This window comes from Carassius carassius, chromosome 29 (genome assembly GCF_963082965.1).
Source record: "Carassius carassius chromosome 29, fCarCar2.1, whole genome shotgun sequence".
NCBI classification, from domain to species: Eukaryota; Metazoa; Chordata; class Actinopteri; order Cypriniformes; family Cyprinidae; genus Carassius; species Carassius carassius.
In genome coordinates, this window is record NC_081783.1 from 19,025,735 (window position 1) to 19,048,920 (window position 23,186).

At 39.1% G+C, this 23,186-nt stretch overlaps 1 protein-coding gene across 1 annotated transcript in view; it reads right to left on the bottom strand.

Annotated features, from left to right (window-relative positions):
• LOC132109832 (BTB/POZ domain-containing protein KCTD8-like) overlaps window positions 1–16,916 on the bottom strand; it is a 32,485-nt gene extending 15,569 nt beyond the window's left edge. The window contains exon 1 of the mRNA XM_059516210.1: window positions 15,744–16,916. Coding sequence (XP_059372193.1) covers window positions 15,744–16,578 — 835 coding nt within the window. The 5' untranslated portion in view covers window positions 16,579–16,916. The remainder of the gene's footprint in view (window positions 1–15,743) is intronic.
• Between the last annotated feature and the right edge of the window lie 6,270 nt (window positions 16,917–23,186).

Genomic DNA, 23,186 nt, shown 5'->3' on the forward strand with positions numbered 1-23,186 from the left:
GCGGCGCGGCCGCCTACCAAAAGCCTGTGAGAGCTGGTGGCTACAGGGGAATTAGGCAGGGGAGGATAAAAACAGAAGTTAAAACAGAGGTTAAAAACATCCGGAGCTACTAGGTATCGCTCTGATCCGGGCGAGGATGCTGCCTCGTCTGAATCACATCCCTCAGACCCTGCTTACCTTTCCGTGACCCGCGGTTCCTCTTGCCCCTGCCCTTAGGCGGGGGAGGAGCACGAGCCACGACACTAGCTTTCTGCGCCCGTCTATGATCCTCAGATCGAGATGGGCCAGGACCCCTTTGTTGTTCGGGCTCGGACCTGGACCTTCGTGGAAAGAATGATTTAAAGGCAGCTGAGCACGCCCTTGCCTCCCTGAACTTTTCGACCACCATCTCGACGGAGGTACCGAAAAGCTCAGAAGGCGAGACCGGAGCATCGAGAAGAAACCCTCTTTCTTCCCTCCCGATGTCTGCCAGGTTCACCCACAGATGTCTCTCCGTTACCACCATGGCCGCCATAGACCTGCCCATGGCGGAGGCGGTCTGCTTGGTAGCCCGGAGAGAGAGGTCTGTGGTGCGGCGCAGCTCGGCTACCTGGTCAGGTGAAAGGCCCTCGCCTGTATCCAGGTCCTTCAGCAGGTCAGCCTGGTAAGCCTGAAGCACTGCCATCGTGTGCAATGAAGCCACAGCCTGACCTGCTGCCGCGTATGATTTGCCATTTAAGCGGGATGTATCCTGGAGGGGCTTAGATGGCAAAGAGGGAGATTTAAGAGAGGACGTTTTCCCCACAGAGAGATAGCTAGCCAGCGTCTCTTCTACAGGGGGCATCCTCTCATAGCCGTTTTCGTGCATGCCCTCGATATTAGCATAACTCGTATGCTGAAACCGATGGATGCGAGAGGAAAACGGCCTCTTCCATTCCTTTTCGACTTCTGCATGCAAGTCAGGCAAGAATGGAAGGCTCACCTGGGCTGGAGGGCTATGGTCAGACAAATAACGCTCATCGAGGCGACCTCGTGACATTACCTTTCTGGCACGCTTCCATGGCAAGTCTAATTTTGCCGTGGCGCGATCCATAACCTCTAACAGCTCCTCATATGCAGGGCAGGAGGATTGAGAAGGCTCAGCCTCAGCTTCTTCGCCACTCTCAGACATCTCCTGCTCTTTCTGGGTAGACCCAGCAGAGCACTAACTTCAGTGTCAGAATGGGTTAATGACAATGCATCTTCCTCCCGAAGTTCACTCTCGTTTGCCGCCGGAGAGTGTGAAAGGAAAAGTCCCTCTCTACACTCCTCAGTGAGATCCACCTGTGATCCCCACGAGCTAATTCTCCTCCGTGCCTCGGCAACGGCGGGTCCTGAGCCGCGGGATCCAGATGGCTGTCTCTCTTTCCTCGAAAAGAGAGACAAACGAGAGCGGAGCTTTTTCACAGAAAAACGCTCGCAGTGCACGCAAATTGCCCCCTCAAGGACATCGCGTGCGTGCTCTTCGCCCAAACAAGAGACGCAAAGAGTGTGTGTGTCATCAGGTGTCAAATAACGCTGACACGGATGCACACACTGTTTAAACGCCTTGCTAGTTGATGCCATGATAACAATAATAGATCGCTCTTACCGTTTTGGTAGTTTCTTAGATGCACGCTTCAAACAAAACAGTCAATGAAGATGAAGAAGATAAGTGACGGGTCCTACGGGCGCGTATTTATAGTCGCGCTGGTAGTGACGTCAGAGGCTGACGCCGGCCAACACGTTGGCGTTTTTCAAAGTATGCTTCAGACACGGGTCACGACGAGGTGTTCCCCATAGTGTCCCCTCAGAGGACGCAGTTCGAAGTTCCCTTGACAGGGAACCTGGGCTTGCATACCACCTCAGCAGTGCCACAAACTGATCACCTCCATGTCACGCCGAATTGAGGCAGTAGTTAAAGCAAAAGGTACCCCTACCAAGTATTGAGTACATGTAGTACAGTAAATGAACATACTTTCCAGAAGGCCAACAATTCACTAAAAATTATTCAAATTATGAAGTATTCTAATTTATTGAGATTAATGTATTGTAGTGAACCAAACTGAGAGAGCATTTTGAAGGCTCAGGAATTGTTTTGAGTTGATTAGCTGATTGGCATGACACCATATTCTAATTTGTTGAGATATTGAATTGGTGGGTTTTTGTTGAATGTGAGCCAAAATCATCACAATTAAAAGAACCAAAGACTTAAACTAATTCAGTCTGTGTGCAATGAATTTATTTAATACACAAGTTTCACAATTTGAGTTGAATTACTGAAATAAATGAATTAAATGAATTTTAATTAATAGGGATTAGGATAGGGATTTAGGGAGTGTTGAGCAATAGCAGAGATTTATTTCATGTAAATCTGAGTTGAAGTTTCAGGCTGAGAAGTTGACACTAAAGCCTAATGCCCTCTACAAGACTGAAGCACATCACTCTCAGACTCGCAGTGTCTTTTCTTTGAGCCTTGTCTGAGCACATGCCAAACAAAACCACCCTGACTGAAGCTACAAACCCAGAATTCATTCTCATACAGAAACTCGAGTTTAACAAGGAAGAGGAGCTTGAAGATTTTTTATACTGATTCACAAAGAATGGTGAGAAAGATGAAAACAAGATGAAAACATAGATGAGATTTTGCTTGGGTAGATGTGCAGAGTAGTTTGATGTTTATTATTTATTGTTTTTTGCTCTTTTGCATGCTTTTGCTCTTTCTCGTAATATGACAATGGTGTGCACATATGAAAACTAGTCAGATTTCACACAGGTAGTAGAAGTCTTACAAGTGTACATAATAAGTAAGCATTGGCCATATCACTATAGTTGCCAAATTTATTGGCCATAGCACAAAGATGCCAATACAGAACCTGTATTTTCAAGTGTTGTACTATTTAGGTTAGACAATTTGCTACAGCCAAATCACAGGATTGAACTGTCCATATTTTTCTACATTTGTTTGTTAGAGGACATTCTCTCCATCAATTTTTTGCAGCTTCACATTTTACATGTCCTTTCATTTAGCATTTTATCCACTTACTAATGAGAAACATCACAAGCAATTTGTGACAAATGGCAATAATATTCATACTAAGGCAAGTTTAAAGTATAGCGGCAGTAAAATGCAAAATAACAAGTATTTTTAAATACATAGTGCAGATACTTATTTACAGATAGGCCAAAATATTTTACCTTACAGACCTCTACTTGGAAAAATCTCCAAACCAACCCAAAAATGTCAAGGTCTGGTTGAGTCAGAAATACACGGCAGGAGCAACAGATTCTCTCCATCTCATTCTTCACCTTGGCAAGAACATACAACAATCCAGTATTTCCAGGGGAAAGATAATGCAGCCCTGTCTAGCAGCTTAGATAGGATACTGAAAGAATTACATATGTTTCAACAGCCTGGTTCTTCTTTACTTAGTGGTGAGATAGAGGCCTGTGGTAGTCTGATAAATGAACAATAGTCCTGCCATATCTTCTACCCAGAGAGAAAATGTTACTTTGTGAGATTTGCAGCAGTAACTTTTCACTGGAATGACATTCCATTATCGTTTTGAGAAAGTTTCTACATTTTGGCCACTGAAGTGATTGTGAACACTGATTTCATGGAGTGGATATACAGTATGAAACAGATTAGAGCTAAACGGCAGGCGAAGACTGTCCTTTTCTCTGTGTAAGGTTCCTTTTCTTTCCCAAATGACTTCAATTGAGCAAATTTATTGCTGCCCAGAAGCTTTTTACAATTTAGCCAGTGGGCTGAAAGAAAGGCGGTGCCTCTTATCTCTGTTCTGTTAATTAGAACCAGCAGGAGGAGCTCGGCTGCCTTTCCTTTATTATAAAACCTTTTTCTCATTGTCATTTATGGGCTTTTGCTTATAATTGAAAGGATAGTAGAAGTAGACAGGAAAGTGGAGGATATGGGGAATGAGATCAGGCCGTGACACAAACCTGCTCTCACATCCTCTATCCTGAGTATACAAAAGCATAAAAGGCTGTGCATTATGGTGGGCATGATGCAAAGTGCTAAAATATTTTGTCTGAGCAATGTTAGTGCATAAAAAACCTGTCTGGAAAACAGGCATTACTTTTTGTTGATTTGCATTGCTAGAATTACATATTACAGTTTGCAAAGGGCTGCAGCTGTAATGGAGCTTTTATAATCAAGTTTCTAATTGCATTATATTATATTGCTATAAATCAAGATGGTCATTGTGACTGTTTTTTAAATGTGAAATAATTAATAAATAAATTACAAAAGGTCATGCATTGAAGTGCAATTGTTAAGCATGATGCACAGTGTAAAATATGTTTAGTTACCAATTTAAAAGGTAATGTGTGGCGTGAGTTTGGGGATGGAGCAATGATGTGGGGAAGTGCAAGAAAAACAGGCATAATTTTGTTGTGCAGACATAATATAAACAGGACATAAATATCAAGATTTGCATTGCCAGAATTAAATATCACTGCTTGCAAGGAATTAAAAGAAAAGTTCAGGATTAGGTTTGAGGCTTTGATTACATTTAAATCAAATGCTGCATCCGAGCCATTTTGCACTGTGAATGTATTTTTGTTTTCTCCTAGTAATATAGTTCATTAACTTTATATTTAGAAACATTTAGCAATGTGTCGCATTAGTATAGAAATAACATGTGAAGACATATACTGTATTTCAATGAAAATACTATCTGTTTTACAGTAGCTTGGAATGTGGCTCATGAATTCAGATTTTAAAGCAGGAGCTATACTGTAATTTTCTGGCATTATTCAAAAGCCCTAATCATAAGCAAGGTCCATGCAGGTTTTTTGATGGTAAATGAAACACCTTTTTAAGAATTTTTTTAAGGCCAAATAGTAAAGAAAATTTAAGGAATGCACTGAAGGGAACACAATATGTCAATATATTTTCTTATTATAACTGTATAGGGAGCACACAATGAGTTGTATTAGCAACACTTTTTAAAGTTTAAAAATACACTTTTCAACAGATCTCCAATACTTTTAAATTAATTTAACAAAAGAATAGCTTAAGGCTTGAATACATTTGTTCCCAACCACTATATGGAAATAACCATATTTATTTATGATACCTGTAAAAATGTTCTTCCTCAGTATTTTAGTACAAATGTTTAAAGATTCTTAAATCAAGATGCATTTATTTGACACACAAAATGATAGTCAGTTCATGACTATAACAAGAACAAATACCTGCCGATGGACTCAGAAAATCGACAGATGTTAATTTTGTTCAATTTCTCAGGAACAAGATTTTATATCTCTATATTGCATCACAAATAAATGTATGTTGATTTAAGGATATTTCAATATTTGTATTAAAAAACAAAACAAAAAACCTTTGTGTACAAAAACTATTCTTGTCGCTTCATAATGTTACGGTTGAACCACTGATGGCAGATGGACTATTCTGATGATGCTTTTCATACTTTCCTGGACCTTGACACTGTTATTTACTTGGCAGTCTATGGGACTCAAGCCTACAGGTTTTTATCCAAAATATCTTAAATTGTGTTCCGAAGGCGAAAGAAGCTTTTACAGGTTTGGAACGACATGGGGGTGATTAATGACACAATTTTTATGATAATACATCCATTTCTTTCGCAACTGTTTAGTTTTTCACTTAAGACATAACCGACTGTCATGATAAAACCTTCATATTCATCCGGAAGAAGGAGGCGGGAACCGGCGGACAATCAACAACATTTTAATAATTTAAAATAAACACAAAACAGCGCACCAGCCCCCCACGGACGACTGGTGCGCGCAAATAAAAACCAAAACACAACTAAAAGCCCAGGCCTGGTCCTCTCTCGTCCTTCACTGTCGTCGCTCCAGTTTTATATCCTTCCATCTCCTCCATGGGCCTCGAGACCGGTGGGACGAACAGGTGTAGTTCATCTCCAATCACTCCCCCGGCCTCGCTCCCATGTCCCTCGGCCCCGCCCCACTCGTCACATACCCCCATCGCCCCTCGCAGGCCGGGGGGTACTCCCGAGACTGCGCTCTACTCCCCCCCCCCCCTCCCTCCGGGGGGGCCGCTCCCGGGGACCTGCGGGAACCTGGGGGTAGGACAGGCGAGGCGAGAGAAAAGGAGATGGAAGGAGGAGCGACAGAGACGAGAGAGGGGAGAGAGGAAAAAAAAAAAAAAAAAAATTCCGGTTCCCAGACGCACCACTGCTCGGCCCTCCACCAGCTGGGTGATCTCCTCCGCGGTGCCTGGCGGTGGCACTGGACGGCCCTCGGCGGACGGCACGACACTCCTCCGCCGCCCGGTGGACGGCGACGGCTCCTCCGGTTTTGGGCAGCCGGCAGGAGTCCCCCGTTCCCTGCTCCTCCCCGTTCCGGCGGAGGCAGCAGGCTCCGGCCACCTGGCGAACGGCGCCGACTCCTCCGCTCCCTCACGGACGGCAGCCGTCTCTCCACATCGTGGGCGGCCGGTAGCGAGCTCGCCCGTCCCCGGCAACTCGCTCCAGTCCACCGCCTCGAGCGTCCATGGCGGCACACTCCTCGCCAGCTCGATGGCACCGCGGATTCACCACAGCGGCGAGGGATCTTCAGCAGCGCGTCCCTCCTTCTCCCGGGCTTCGGCACCACTGTCACGATATCAACCTTCATATTCATCCGGAAGAAGGAGGCGGGAACCGGCGGACAATCAAAAACATTTTAATAATTTAAAATAAACACAAAACAGCGCACCAGCCCCCCACGGACGACTGGTGCGCGCAAATAAAAACCAAAACACAACTAAAAGCCCAGGCCTGGTCCTCTCTCGTCCTTCACTGTCGTCGCTCCAGTTTTATATCCTTCCATCTCCTCCATGGGCCTCGAGACCGGTGGGACGAACAGGTGTAGTTCATCTCCAATCACTCCCCCGGCCTCGCTCCCATGTCCCTCGGCCCCGCCCCACTCGTCACACCGACCATTTCTTCGAGGATACTTTCGAGGTGACAATTTTGTATGTATTTGTCATTTCAAGAGCAAGAACAGACAAAACTCAATTCGGTGTTTAAGGGCTGTAGACATGGCTCTCTGTATGCACACTGTATGCACCAAACAGCGCACGTGTGCTGAATTAAGCTTTTAATGTCTTTTTGTGCTTGTATGTTTAAAATGGTGAGGTGTATTTGTTCGTTCAGGCACGGGAGGAAGCAAAGAAGAGCTCGGTTTGTTGTTTGCGTGGCTCTCCTTGTGCACTGAACTTTGCGCGTGAACTCTCAGTTGAGTTTTTCCGCGTTTTCTGTTTGAATACTTTAAACAGTTTTGAATGTTTAAATTGGCAAGGCTTAAAACACGTGCAAATGATAAGCTTTTGTGACGATACGCAGGCCGTCTTTTTACACTGGCCTCAGTTTTTACACTAGCATTTGATTAATATATATATATATATATATATATATATATATATATATATATATATATATATATATATATATACAGTATATATATATACAGTTCTTCATAGTAGCCACCTTTTGCTTTGATTACTGCTTTGCACACTCTTGGCATTCTCTTGATGAGCTTCAAGAGGTAGTCACCTGAAATGGTCTTCCAACAGTCTTGAAGGAGTTCCCCGAGAGATGCTTAGCACTTGTTGGCCCTTTTGCCTTCAGTCTGCGGTCCAGCTCACCCCTAAACCATCTCGATTGGGTTCAGGTCCGGTGACTGTGGAGGCCAGGTCATCTGGCGCAGCACCCCATCACTCTCCTTCTTGGTCAAATAGCCCTTGATGCCTTCAGTGTGACTCTACAATATTTATAGTCATGAAAATAAAGAAAACTCTTTGAATGAGAAGGTGTGTCCAAACTTTTGGTTTTCTGACTGCTTTTAAGCACATAACTGTTCTGAATGTTTTCTATGGTGTTGCTAGGTGGTTTCTTCTCAAATCTGTTTGATTACTCCGGTCTCTAAATCTGGATTTTTTTCTGCCATTTTTATAATCTGCTATGTGAAATCCATTTGTCTTATCAGTTTGAGAAAAGTAATAACATACCTCTCTGCACAATTTTAGATATTATTTTTATAGCACCGACTATGGGATGTTACATATTGAACTTTAATGCTTAGCTGGGTTTCTTCAGGTGTTAAAAATCTCTTTAATTTGCACAAATTTAATCATTTAAAAGGTCTTAAATTTGAGTAGAATATCTTAAAGTCGTGGCATTAAATGTTGCATGCACTGCAAAAAAAGAAGAAGAAAAAAAACACACACACACACACACACACATATATATATACAGTACAGACCAAAAGTTTGGACACACCTTCTCATTCAAAGAGTTTTCTCCTTACTTACAAAGCGACAGTGCTTCTCCAAAGACGCAGTGCAGGATCATGCACTTAATGGCATTATATTGCATAAATATCATCATAACCCTGTTCTAAAATTCAGCAGAAGAATTACAAAGGCATACTGTGTAAAAATACTACATTATTATTAAGAATTTTATGGCACAATGTTCTTTTTAGGTCATTTATGGCTTCTCTGTAGAGAGAAGAACAGTTCCTCACCTGCAGGACAGCAGGGCTTACCTTATCATCTGCTCTTTTGTCAGAGCGCTTTCTTTTTCCATTTCTTTCATTCTGAATATTCTTATTCACCCTGAGGGTTAGAAATGGAGAGATCTTTTATAAGTTCACCAGAGGATGGATGAAGCTTGAGTGGGTTTTCTCAAGCTGCTAGATAAAACTGACAGTATCTGCTCTAGTAAGCTCTGAGGTTTGAACTGTAAAACCTTTACTGGAAATCTATTTTCTATTGAAACCTGTTTTCATCTCAGAGTAAAAAAGTTAAAATGTAATTCTGAGATAAAATTTTACATAACAATTTAATTATATTAAATATTATTTATGGCATTTATATTAAATATATTTCCCATAGTGAGACATTAAATTGCAAATCTTATATTAAACTGAGAAATAATTTGTGTTATATTCAATAAAATTGCAATTGTGAGAAACAAACAAACAAACAAACAAACAAAAATAGTGGATAAAGTCATACTGTAAAATATAAATTTGTAACTAAAAGAAATACAATTTATGAGAAAGGGGCAATTATAAGAAACATTTTACAAGTTGTGGAATACAGTCACATTGTTAGATATAAAATCACTATTATGAGAAAGTATTAACCACAAAAACTGTGATATATATAAATTACATAATGGTGACATATAGTCACACTTATCTTTTTTTGAGGCCAAAAATAGCTTCCATTGTTAAATAGATAAATAAATAAAACAAATAAATTCGTAAAGCAACCAATAAAACAAAGAACAACAATAGATTTGACTACTCTCATCCTGTTAATGAATATGCAGCTATTCTTCTCTTTTCTTTGTTGTCTTTAAACAGTATCAATTCATGCTCAAGTAATTTAGTGACTGTAATCTCTCATCCCCAGCTGTAATTTGTTTACACGATGTGACAAAACCATTCCAACCATCCAAACCTAATGACAGAACATTAACAGTGTTTACACACCACAACTACCCTGTGCTGTGACAAAAACAAATGAGTGGCCATCATGAAGCTTTGGTGGTCTTTCTCAGCTTCTAATTACATTATACAAAAAAAATTACATTACATTATAAAATTCACTTTTTTAAAGATTTATTTTTGCCATTTTTATTGCGATAGGACAGATCATAACTGACAGGAAGTGAAGTAAAGGAAAGGCCCTCGGGTCTGGATTCGAACTTGGGACATCGTATTTTAGGTGTTTAAACTGAAATGGCGTTAAAATGAATGCTTTCAGTGCAATATTCATGATCATCAAAACCAAACAGATGTTTTTTGTATCTGAGGTAACTTCAGAGCTGTAAAGGCAAAGCTCTATTCTGGCAAAAGAGGGCGGGGAAGCAGCAGCTCATTTGCATTTAAAGAGACATGCACAAAAACAGTCTGCTTCTACTCAAAATAGGCATTTTCAAAATGATATAATAAATGATCTGTGAGGTATTTTGAGCTGAAACTTCACCGAAAAATTCTGGGGATACCTGAGACTTATTTTACATCTTGCAAAAAGGGGCATAATATGTGCCCTTTCATGGAATATTTCACCCAAAATGAAATCCTGTCATTTACTCAACCTCAAATGTCTGATTTCTAAGTTTTTTGTCCGTACAATGAAAGACAGTGGGATCTAATGTAGTTTAAACACCACATGGTATGTTAACACGTACTAATTTTCATCAGTCAAAATGACTCCAATCTGTTTTAGATTCTGAAACTTCATTTATGTATTCTGAATGAAACTCCAGTGACCAGTAGCCACATTAATAACTAAAGAAATTCACTGTAATAATATCACTCGAGCTACCAAGAGTATAATTGTGTTTTGGAATAACATGACATTTTTCATTTTTGGTTTAACTATCACTGTAAGTGTCAAATGTCTGTGGTCTGTCAAGACTATCAATGTGTTGTGGTGCTGCTGAGCATCAGCCTGTAATGGCACATCCCTGGGTCATCCATCCCATCTCTGGTTTCACTCTACATGTATCTCCCTAACAGCTGTTTAAAATCTTGTTAATATCTGCTGAATATGTGAATCAATTTGTATAAATATTCATGCGGGTCAGATACATATACTCAACCTTGACCTGCTCATTCTCCCGTCTCCTTGCTTACCTCGCTAACACAGACATGCACTGATCTAACAGTTACGCTGTTTTTAGTAAAAAAAAAAAGTGGGGGTCAGTTAATCGCAGAAATGTAAAATTACAGTATTTTTCACAATTTCCTCTGCTAAGGCACCAAATTACATGAATCAGATGAAAATTTAACATTTCAGTTTGCTTTGTCGGCCTGGGGAGCTCGGACATAATGAAAAATCAAAGAGAAAGATGAAAACAGGCAAAAAATTTTCTTTCGAGCTTGTTTACTTTGCTTGAAAGCAGCAGTTCATGAGATGACTGACTGGCTCCAGCTCCTTTATCCAGAGGTTTGGAGGACACCAGAGATCGACGCTGGACAGATGACAGAGATTTACTTGTGTCCTCTGAGTGAGTTAAGGCCATCGTGGCTTCATAATCAGAGGTTTGATTTGTCCTTGGACAGAGTAAGAATCACCCGCACACTCACATCTCTACCGCAGCGCCGCATGAGGATGTGTGGAGAAACACGCACATTCACAACACACCCACACACAAACATACTGACAAGCGCAAACATGCATGATCGAATTCTGCCCACAGCTATCTGAACACTGGTCTCTATTAAAACATAGATCACACACAATTGTCCACAGACATAGTGAAGGTCTTTCACTTAAAGTCAACTTGAAATCAAACTCGACATTGTTTACTTTGTTTCTAGTCTTACTGTGAATGATTCATCTGTGCACGTTATTCCAAAGAAAAAAAAGATTTGCCTACATAATCTTTCATTAAAATGCAGCAATTTGCTCTTCTTGTAATAACTCTGGTGTCCTGCTGGTGTGTTTATAGTATATGGTTAACTAACAGCCAAACAGCTATTTAGGCATTGTTTTAGCAAACTCACAAGTGCAATTCTTGGTATGTAACAGCCACTTGTCAAAACCCAATTTATCAATAAGATTAGCTTTTATGATCATCAAGGCTGCAATTAATAATAATAAAAAAAAAAACTTTCTTTTGTTTAATATTATTTCAATTTAACATTTTATTAAGCTTACAGTATATGATAAGCTGAATTTAATAATGAATATATGACTGAATTATGGATATAAGAATAAAATACATTTTCACTATCATTACTCCAGTCTTCAGTGTCACATGATCCTTCAGATATCATTCTAATGTGCTGATTTGTTGCTCAATTATTATTAATTATTATTAGAAATCAGTTATTTATATTTATTAATAATGAATTTACAATGACATTTTAATAACATTTTACAATATTACTGTTTCCTACTCTAGTTTTTAGATAAATAAATGCAGCCTTGGTGAACATAAGAGACTTCTTTCCAAAAACATGAAAACCATGTAATAATTCCAAACTTTTGAACGATACCACATATACATTTTCTGTTGTAAGCTACCGAAAATAGTAGAAAAATAATGTAAATGAAGGATGATCCACCAAAACAGAGTAATGAAAAAACTAAACAATTGTAATAATATGTAAATCATTTCATAAAGTAAATGTATGTACCAGTCTATACATGACTCAGATCCCTCATCCCTCATTCAGTATAAATCTAGATAGTTTCACCTGTCCATCAGGTAAAAATCTCAAGTCACTTATTAAGTAACAAAACAAGAATCATTCCTGTCTGTTGCACACCACATTTTAATACTAAAGTTTATTAATAGGTTGTTTAATCGCCAACTAAGTATGAGCAATAGTAATATTGATGCTTATCTTAGTAAACATCAATAATTATTGACTGTTCCCTGGATGACAGACCCTTGTATACTGGTGGGGGCTCTGCTATTGTTAAGTAGTAGCTATTGTACTGTAAAGCCCTCTGGCACATTGAGGCATGTCCACATTCTTCCTCTGTGCCTACAGAACCGTGATTAGCATCCTGACAGAGATAAGGAACCGGTGTTGATGCTCCTGCGGGGCAGACACACATCACGCTAAGCTTGAATGACAGTCAGGACCACTGGTGACCATTCCACCCCCTCAGCCCAAACACACACACTGCGTCCCTCATTCTCTATCACTTACTACTTCTCGCCTCCTTTCTTCAGGCTCTCCGTCACTGCTGCCTTTGCAATCACATATTGGTACAATATAAACTGACAGGGGTGTGATGGAGAGACAGACAGAGAGAGAGGGGGACACCTTCTCCATCTCTATGATAAACAAATTTAAACTTAAAATGAAATGAAGGAAATACTTAAAAAAACAAAGTCAAACCTCAAGTGTATCCTAAATTGTTCGAAAAATGTAAAATGCATTTGTGCAGGTAAGTTTTGATGTTAATAGGTGCATTTAAAAATAGATGCAAAAGGTTTTTGTTACAACTGCTTCAAACTGAGATCTGACCGCATCATCATCCATTCCTTATGGAATGAAATGAAGAAACAGAACAAACTGAGACAAACTAAGTCCAGAAGAAGAACTGTGGCAACGTCTCCAAGATGCTTCAAGAGACCTACCTGCAAGGCTATCTGAAAAACAAGTGCACTGTGCAAAAAGCTGCTTTAAACTCTAGGGATGATTACACAAAATTTAGTTTTTTTTTTTTTTTTTCATTTCGATTGAATTTAGTTAATAGAAGTTTTAATTGAAATCTAATTGATAGATCAAATATATTCATGACATTTTTTTAAAGCATCTTCAATCTCACAGGATTTTACACAAGTGCCTAAAACTACTGTAGCACTGTAGCTTTTCAGGTAGATTTCTACAAGTGTCTTGGAGACGTTGCCACAGTTCTTCTGGATTTAGTCTGTCTCAGTTTGTTCTGTTTCTTCATGTTATTTTCTATAGGTTTGTAAATGTAATTTCTAATATTTCCTACTGACACATTAAAGCAAAAGATAGAAATAACTGACTAAACACCTTTTTTAGCTGATGCAAATACTAGTTTTCTAATAATTTTGACCACCACTAGATGCAAAAATTATATACAAATACAAAAATACAACTGTAAAAGAGTTCACAGTTCATTTTTCTAAATGTGTATTTAATAGATTGATTTCAAAATTAAATTTTAAACATAAGTCAATCCAAAAGTCATAATGCTGTAAAATGCAGAGAGATACACAGCCAGTGATAGTAGTTGTTTGGTATTTTTGTTGATAATTTCATCAACACCCAAATTAACACTTAATATTACACATAGGTAAGGTAAAAGTAGCTAAAGTTCAGAAAACTAGCTCTCATTCCTGTTCCTTACTGATTCAACTGAGATTTTTTCCAAACTGCCACCTTTAGTTTTGGAGGATCTCATCTCATCATCTCTGGGGTGCATGTGCAGCCTAGTCTAAATTTAGTTTTTTGAGTATTTGTCTCTGCAAAATTATGTAACCGTGTTCCAAATTTGATGGAAACTAATATAAGAAATCGCAAAACTTAAAGGAACGTAAAAACCCCACTTAAATATTCGGAATATGTCTGGAGTTAGAATAAAAGAAGGAATTTAACATCAAAATAACTGCACACATCATCTTTAAACAACTATGTCAATAAAGTATTTGGCTCCTTCGCAGAGTGGAAATCTTGTCTTCATCAAGTATCTTTTAAAACCTAACAGGGAACACAGTGAAAGACAAATATAGTCATTCACTCTCACTTTCTCTCTCTCTCACACACACACACACACACACACACACACAGCCTCATTATCTGCGACATGCATAGGTAGGATTAGCTCTTGAAGTTTCATTACCTCGCTTAAGTCTACCAAAGTGAGATTTTTCTTACTCCTAGACGGCCCTTCTTTTCCTTATCAGCATGTTTTCACACTTCTCTACCTGTCCACACAGCTATGCTTTATCTTAAGCTATGCAAATGCACAAAACATGCTAAAACACGCTTAAATGTTTTAAAGAGTTTAAAAGCATACAAATTCAATAACAATAATAAAAAAAACACCATTAACCAGATAACAATAAATCACAAATCAATCAAATCAGCTTGTGGTTCGGCCCACCACCTTCACCTCAGCTCAGTTAGAGACCTCATGCGACACTGCATTTTTGTTGACACCTCGTAAAAAAGTGAACTCACAGTCACTGCAGTGTGAAAGCATCAGCTTGCAGTGGATTAGCACTAGTCTGTACAATTTGAGAATGACTAACCCGAGGCAACCACTAAGAATTAACTAAGCAGCAATCGTTTAATCCAACTCTGATTTACATTGGCTGAGGAGGCTTTGATCTGTTCGACTTCTTTATGATTGGACACAAGTGGTATGTGGTATTGCCTAGTGTGCCTTACTATCTTCTATATTCAGTATGTCAGGCCCGAGGCACTAGCTGTCCCAGTTATGACACACATTTACATGTACTGCAATGAATTACAGCATCAAAGTCGCAACATATTGAAGAGGAGCTAGCAGGAGAAAGAGCATGTGTGGGTAGTTAGGTGTAAAAAAGAGAGAAAAAAAGTGTCATGTTAAAGGGCAAAATAGGATTGCAGATGAATAGCAAAAGAGAAGACTGAATGAAAGGATAGAACGATCAGAGTTATCCAAGGGGCATCAAGTGCACTTGATTTTAGAGAAACCTATTAGCTGTTATAAAGTAATCTAAACTAAAATATTAACCCTTTTCTAGCTGTGTGCAAAAATAACATTTGGCAACTACAAAAAATCAACACAAAACAGCAGGTTAGGTCAAAAAGAAATGTGCATGTTCTTTCCTTCTTGTAAATTGATAAAATGATAAAGTGTGCAATGATTTTAAGCTGATTACTCCTTCTTGAAGGTCTTGCAATATCTGAATTTCTTCATTAAAGATTAAAATTAATTTGACTATCCACAGACGTTGGGTACTTAAAAGTATGCATGCTTCGATTTAATCTGCACACAGTGAGCAGAAGTGAAATGTACATACGTCACACCTGTTCTACATAAGCCACAAAATAAAATACATGCATGCACACACACATAAAATAAAGTGCATGCTTTCTTTTTTTGGTGGGGAAAAGGCTGTAGGTTGGGTTGTGAAACGTATGACATGTCCCTTGGGAACAAGGTTTGGAACACTCGGTTACATGACAAGGAAATTAAAGTGCAGCACAGACAGGTTTGCGAGAGCTGCTCTGTCACTTACTAAAGAAGATGTACTCCGTGTAGCTGCTCCAGATCTTGTCGTCTCTGTACTGGTTAACGAACGCAGCTGTTCCAGTTGAGTTGCAGGCCACCATCTGGAACCCAGCCTCACTCAACCTGTCGAATGCTTGCTCCAGGTAGGTGAACTTCAGATAGAAGCGGGAGGTGTACTTCTCTGGTGGACGGTCCGGATCTCGACTTTCATTTAAAGTGTCTCCAAACACTTCCTTCGCCAGGGCGATACGCCCGCAGACCATGATCCGTGCCACACGGCGAAACTTAGCATCAGCTTGGTTATCCCTCACCATTGTGTAGGATCCCCGATAACCTATCGTAATAAACCCAGACCTCTTGTCCAGGACTGAAGAGGAAGTCGCATAGTTGGTGGCGCAGCTTCCAGTTCGAGTCACCAACTCACTGCTCTGCGAACTTTCCTCAATGTCGCTCTGGCAGCCTTCGTCATTGAGCGAGCCTTGCTTGGCTACACGTGGGCCCAAAAGTCTAAGCATTTCCCCCAACTGGAAGTGCTCGGCCTCACGCTGAAGACGTTCCCGCTCCGGGAAGTGTTCTGGCAGCACAAGCTGGCGGTCCCGTAGGAAGTCCAGCACGTATCGGAACAAGAACCCATCGCGGTCAATGAAGAAGCGCCCTCGGTTGTCGCGGGGCAACTCGTGCGGGCTGCATCGCATGAACATGTAGTGGAGACTGGTGTCAGGTACGCTGACCAGGGTGGAGCGCTTGGTGACGTACACTTGGCCGCCGACGTTGAGTTCCACAATCTCTGGGTATGGACTCGACACCTCACTAATAGGGAGTATGGTTTCCTTCATGGCCATGGTCCAAACCCACCGACACGACAATGTAAACAGAAGACAGAATGAATAGAGAGGCGACTCTGGAAAGATCTCAAAAAGAAGCAGGGAGCGAATCCATGGAGGTCCAGGCGTGATGGATCTCAGTCAAGACTTCACTGCCAAACAGCTGTTAAAGTTTGAGAGAGAACTACATCGCTGCTAGAGAATGAGAGAGGGATAGAGAGAAGAAGAGAGGGAGATTAAGAAAAAGGGAAGAGGAGAAGAGAAGGGGATGGAGTGCTATCAAGTTTCCTCAGCTGCTGTCCCTCTGTTGATGAAGAGAGCAGTGGAGTATGAGATGGAGACACTGGGGGAGAGAGAGAGAGGGGTGGGGGGGTGGGAAAGAGGAGGATCGCCAAACAGAGACCCACATCATTTGTCCAAGGTCTGAGGGAAGCCACAATGACATCATCTACAGAATGAGAGAGGGAGTGGAGGTGTAGCTGCACAGTCCTGCCTTTTTAAAGAGACAGCAGCACAATGATTTACCAAAAAGCATGCAACCAAAAAATAATTACCATCGAAGGATAAGTTATAAACCCATAGAAAAAGAAAATGAGAAATTTGTTCTTGTAGTTAAGTGCATGTTGTGTAGAAGAATGATCTCTCTAAATAACTATCTTGTGTAATTGAGTTGGATGTCTGCATGTTATGGCACAGTGAATAATGAACAGGCACACAATGTGATTGTCTCATGGGAATAAACACAGATTAGCTGTAATTCTCACATTATCACTGCCAAACCATTAAAACGGAGGGAGTAAGAGAGAGACAGAGAGAAGTGCGCTTTATTAATCACCCAGTAGACTATATTGCCACCTAGGGGCCCTAGGTTTGTCATTGAAAGTGAAAAGATAAGCAGTAAAACAATAACCAGTTTTGTTAAAATGTATTTCAATTTCTGAATGAACAACAGATTGCAAAACCGAGTGAGATTTAAAATGATTTCTTGATACATTTAATAACATTGTGAGTATTGAAATAAATGCTGGATGGAGAGTATTTACAAGCTATTTGGTACATTTTCCCATTGCATTTGGTTGTGAATTATCCATATTTTAATTAAATGTTTTATTTTTTTTAGATTAGTATGAATTGGGTTACCAATCAGATAATCTTAAAATAACTAGCAAATGGTACACATTCCAAATGGTGGTGGACTCTTAATATCTGGCATTAGGATAATATCTGAATATTTTTTAGCCGCATGCATTTACACCTTTATTCTAATGTGTGTCAAGCGTGAACCAACTGCTATACCCCCGCAAAATGCAATTTACATTGACAGAGACGTTCTGGTAACTGACACATTTCATTCATTTACAGAATTTGAAAAAACACTGATGGATGATTGACCATCCTTTCTGTCATTTCTTGCATTCCCACTCTTTAAGAACACCTCTGTAAAGAACTTGAAGAAAATGAGAAAAAGTTGTAAAGCACTTTCTTAGCAAAGAGGGAAATGAGATGGCATTGATTGAGTTTGTAAATGTGGTCAGAATCACAGACCACTTGGTTAGAGACACAGAATCAAAACTTGTATGACAATTTGGGAGAAAAATGAAAGTTTGAACCATAATATGGTCACTGAAACAGTTGCATGAGGCTTTTAACCTATGTTGAGTGTTGCATTTTTAAAAGATGTCAAACAGTAGATTCTAGAGCAACCTTATTAAAGGGATCAAAACATAGCCAGCTACGAGGTAACATTTTCTTGATGGACAGCAGCCCACATGGCTTTTCAGGAGATCTGGATGACGATAATGTCAATGCATTACTATTTATCTCTGTCATCCTGAGGAACAACATTCTTCATCGAGGGGCAAACTGAAAAACAGGGCCGTCCTTTTTAGGTGCTAATCACCTGACTTAGAGATGACAATGAGTAATTTCTGCGATCCTGTAGAACGCAGCCTTGGCAGTGTCTAAATACTACTTGCTGTTGATGAATGGACCTATTGATCTGCAGTCATATTCAGCATTTGCATGTGATTCCAATTTTAAAGCCTATTTCTGACAATGTATGGTGAGTGATTTCCCCGTACACAGACAAATACCCACAATCAAACAGAGCAGAGGACGGTAATTGGAGCACGGCAGTGAAAATTATAATGCTGTAGCTGGCCTCTATCTGTGTAATTGTATGGTAAGCTGAAAATCACAGATCTTTCAACAAAAAACAATGGATGTGGGCATGTAACAGCGGTGGATATTAGACACAGTTTTTCTTCTTATCTTCCTCATTCAGCCTTTTCATCTGCCTTTTTTCTCTGGAGTATGTTCAGGAAAGCATCATTATGACAATTACTTTTCTCAGCAGGCTTGGTGGATGATAAAATGAGCGTAGACTTCCATTGAAAAGACCCAAGCCATCTATCTAGAGATCGGAACATCATAGAAACTAGGCCCTTTTGACTGGTCCCATAATAAGCAACCATTGAAAACACCCTAGCAACCACATATCAACACATTAAAAAACTGCATATAATCACCACTCACCTTTTTTTTCTTTTAGAAAAGGTCTCACCTTGTGTGACTTCTCCTTATCACCCTCCTGTCAGGTGATTCAATGGCACTCCATGACACTGTTCATCCTCTTTTTTTTTTATTTCGACTCCATCCGCCCATCAAACTCCACTGAGACTCCACAGCCACACTTCCCTCCACGATTACACTCCGACAGACACCAGTCAGACCTGCACACATCAGCCACTCAAGACAACATGCATGGCGGATTTTACAGTGGAAGGCGCAAAAGTGGCATTGACCTTCCATCTGAAATAATCGCTCTTGAGGTAAACCGCCTGTTAAATATGCAGCACAGTGCTTGTGAATGACATACTGAATGTCATACTCAGGGCGTACAGCTTTATCAACCAGAGAAAGAACACCACTGCCACATATTTCTATGTAGATATGCTTGAATAATGACATTTTACTGCTCTGGTTTCCTTTAAAGAAATAATAATTCCATACAGACACTGAAATATAATGTTTTAAATCACAATTTTATGATAGCGCAACATATTTAACATGATACTGACTACAAATACATGCAGAATTTTAACAGATCTCATCGATCAAATGCAACCAAACACAAGCCTATAAAATCACTCAGTGTTTGACATGACTACACAATATCGAACCTCTTACACTAAGTGCTTTGGTGTGTAACTTGTTACGCATCATTAGAGCAATGGACATAATTGATGTCCCAAATCATTCAGCTTGTTGAATAGAGGTGTGCTATTAAGGAACTCATGTTTGCCTGCTGGATGGTAGTGTTATTAACTCAAGCAAAGTAAAAATTATTAAAATTATTAAAATATAAATTTCAATTGTTTTTAAATAAAGCTGAAATAAATTAAAACGTAAATATTACATGAAAAACTTTTATTTCAGTTATTTGCCAAGGCAACATTTCCAATTTACACTTTATATATATATAAACGACTTTTTCTTATTGCTTTTTTTTCTTTTAAAAAAGTCTCTAATACTAGCTTTCTCTATTCTATTTACTTGTTTTATATTGTATATATGCATGTATATAAAACCTTGCTACAAGTACTGCATTAGGCTAACTGAGACTTGTCATAAAACTTGTATATTATTGCTCTTTTGTTGGTTTTGATTGCTTCTATTTGTCCTCATTTGTAAGTAACTATGGATCAAAGTGTCTGCTAAATGACTAAATATACTAAATATATATATAAAGTAAATGTATGCATTTAGCAGACGCTTTTATCCAAAGCGACTTACAGTGCATTCAGGCTATCAACTTTTACCTATCATGTGTTCCAGGGGAATCAAACCCCCAACCTTGCGCTTGATAGCGCAATGCTCTACCAATTGAGCTACAGGAACTATATATTGAGCTATATGTATCTCAACTAATAGAATGACTTTATACTTAACGAATGTAATAAAACTGAAAATATAAAAATAAAAGCAAATGCAAAATATTTTAATAATATAACAAAAATTAAATAACATACTAAAATAACAGTCTTGCTGAATGAAAAAAAAAAAAACGGTGTAAAAACACTTAAACTGTGTAAAAATCTAGTTGTCTTAAGCTGTTTACTATTTGTCCTCCCAACTCTGTTCCATAACAGAATTATTCAGCACAAAATTTTTTTATAAAGCAGCTCAAACATATTGTTACAATCACTTTCAATAAAATGTTAAAAAGCACTCAAGAGCAGAGGTTGAAAAATCTCTGGGCCTGAAGAGGAGTGTATACAAAACTGAACAGTGAGTGACAGCTGCAAATGACAGCTCTTTGCTGCAGCCTTGCTTTTCCCTCGGCGGTGTGAGGGGAATGAAGACAAGCTGATCAGAGGGGACACTGCCTGACACTGGCCCCCCGACACCCACCCGTTTAAATTATGGGTTGGGGTGAGACGACTTCCTGCAGAGCAACAGCACTGTTTCTGCAGACCAGCAGTCGACACTTCATATTGAGATGAATGAATAGGAAAGGTGTCATCAGCATGATTGTCAAGCTGATTTAAAAGGTTTGAGGCAGTATGACACGACACATTTGAAAAAGGGCAGGTAATTCAGTATGAGCTTGCCTTACCTTAAGGCCTTTAACAGGTGTTAATCATATCAAACTGTCTCAATGGATCATTTAAGAAAGGGCAAAAATGTAAGGTGCAGAATAAGAGTAATTTTAAATAAATTTTCAAAGACATTTAGACATTTTCTTACCTTGGTAGACATGGGTTGGAATACCATGCAAATATTAATCTGTGTGGCAATTATTCATTACCACACACACACCCACACTTTTACTAGCTATGTAAAAGTACTGTATTTTCTTTTGGTAACAGGTTGTTAGACGAATGTATATATGTAAGAAAATGTAACAAAAGTTACATGGTGATAAGTAGCAATGTTGCTACATAAGATATTTTCTGTCTTTATATATATTAAATATTAAAAACAGTCAATATATGATAAAGATATAACAGAAATAGAAATTTGATATCCCCTTTAGCTGTGTGCGTATCAAGTCAAGATAATATCAAGGTACTTTAATATAACTGGTATTTTAAGAGTACCGACAGTCTTTCAGTTAGTAGCCTACACAGAGTCGTTCACAAGCTTCACATGCACGTTTGAAGTAATTGTCGAGTTTGGTTAGACTGAAGGTAAATATCCACTTTATTCAGCGACTGTTTCTATGTTCTAACGTTTGTCTTTAATGTTTTCATTGTTTTGTCGATAGTGAAACGCAGCCTCAAATGATTCACCGCGATAATCACGTGGATGATTCAAAACTGATTCGAGAACCGACTCAAAAGATTGATTCATTCACGAATTAATTGTCGATAGTGTCAAGGTAAAATGATTCTGCTGATTTATAAATAAAATTGTTTCTTTATTGAAAACCTACACGATTTAAAACTAACGACGACGACCCCCTTGAGAGATTGAGATATTTATCTTAAGTAACTTAATATTGGTGCATTATTTTGCGACAATGACCGGCTGTAACGTTGCATTGTTACAAACTTACCAGCTATTGATTCGAAATATTGGCCTTGGAGTTGAAACTTTTGATTTTATTGTTCTTTGTTTATATCAATCAATAATACACTTTAGAAGTAATTCTAAAAGTTGGTCATTACCGTCGAAACCATAGTAAACAAACAAACAAACAAACCATAGTCTCCAGCACAAATACTTAAGATATAAAAATTTATTTTGTCTTTAAAGCTTGAATTAATGTCTCTTTCAATATCAATATCACGATGTCAAACCATGTTTGCTTTGTATAGTATTAACTTCTATGCACTATGCGCTATTGACCAAGAGATGACGCTGTTTCTCAGCTGCCTTGAGTTTGAGGCAGTCTATGGCTGCAGGGGAGAATTGTTTACTACACAGGTGGGATGTTTAATTTCAAACCTAGAAGATGCTATCTAAAATGGGTGACCTTTAAATGGCTTACAAGTTATGTAAGAATGACATGAATGCACGTGAAATAGAAAATAGAAAATTAAAAGGAGAGAGTGGAGAAATGCTTGATCATCGCTCCTACTCCTTGCACATGTGCATCCTCAGAGAGTCTTTTCCAGATTATGCAAAAACAGGTCTGCCAGAAATGGAGAGAACATGACGTGACATTTCCATCAAGTGACTCTGAGAGAGACCTCTACATAAGACCTGCCTCCTCATAAACCTGTGAAGCGGGCAGTCCCAGCTCAACCCCTGCATCCCGCCAGCCCTTTCTCTCTCTCTATTTGCAGACAGCAACAGCGTCCTGTGATTTCTCTTGATGCTCTGGACTTCCACTGACTGATCAAACTGTGCAATCAGATCTCAACTGAGCCCACAACCTATTGACTTATTAGAAAATTTTGTGCACGTTTCTATCTCCTGGATTCAGGTAAGTAGAGCATGGACTCTATAGAAATGTGATTATTTAATTTAAATGCATTTTATTTTAAAATACAAAAATGCAATTATTTTAGAATTTCAAATTAAATTAACATAATTTTTTCATTTAAAATAGTTGCATGCAATAATATTCCTATATGGGATATATAGTAAACATTAAACTTGGTTATAATTCAGTTGTT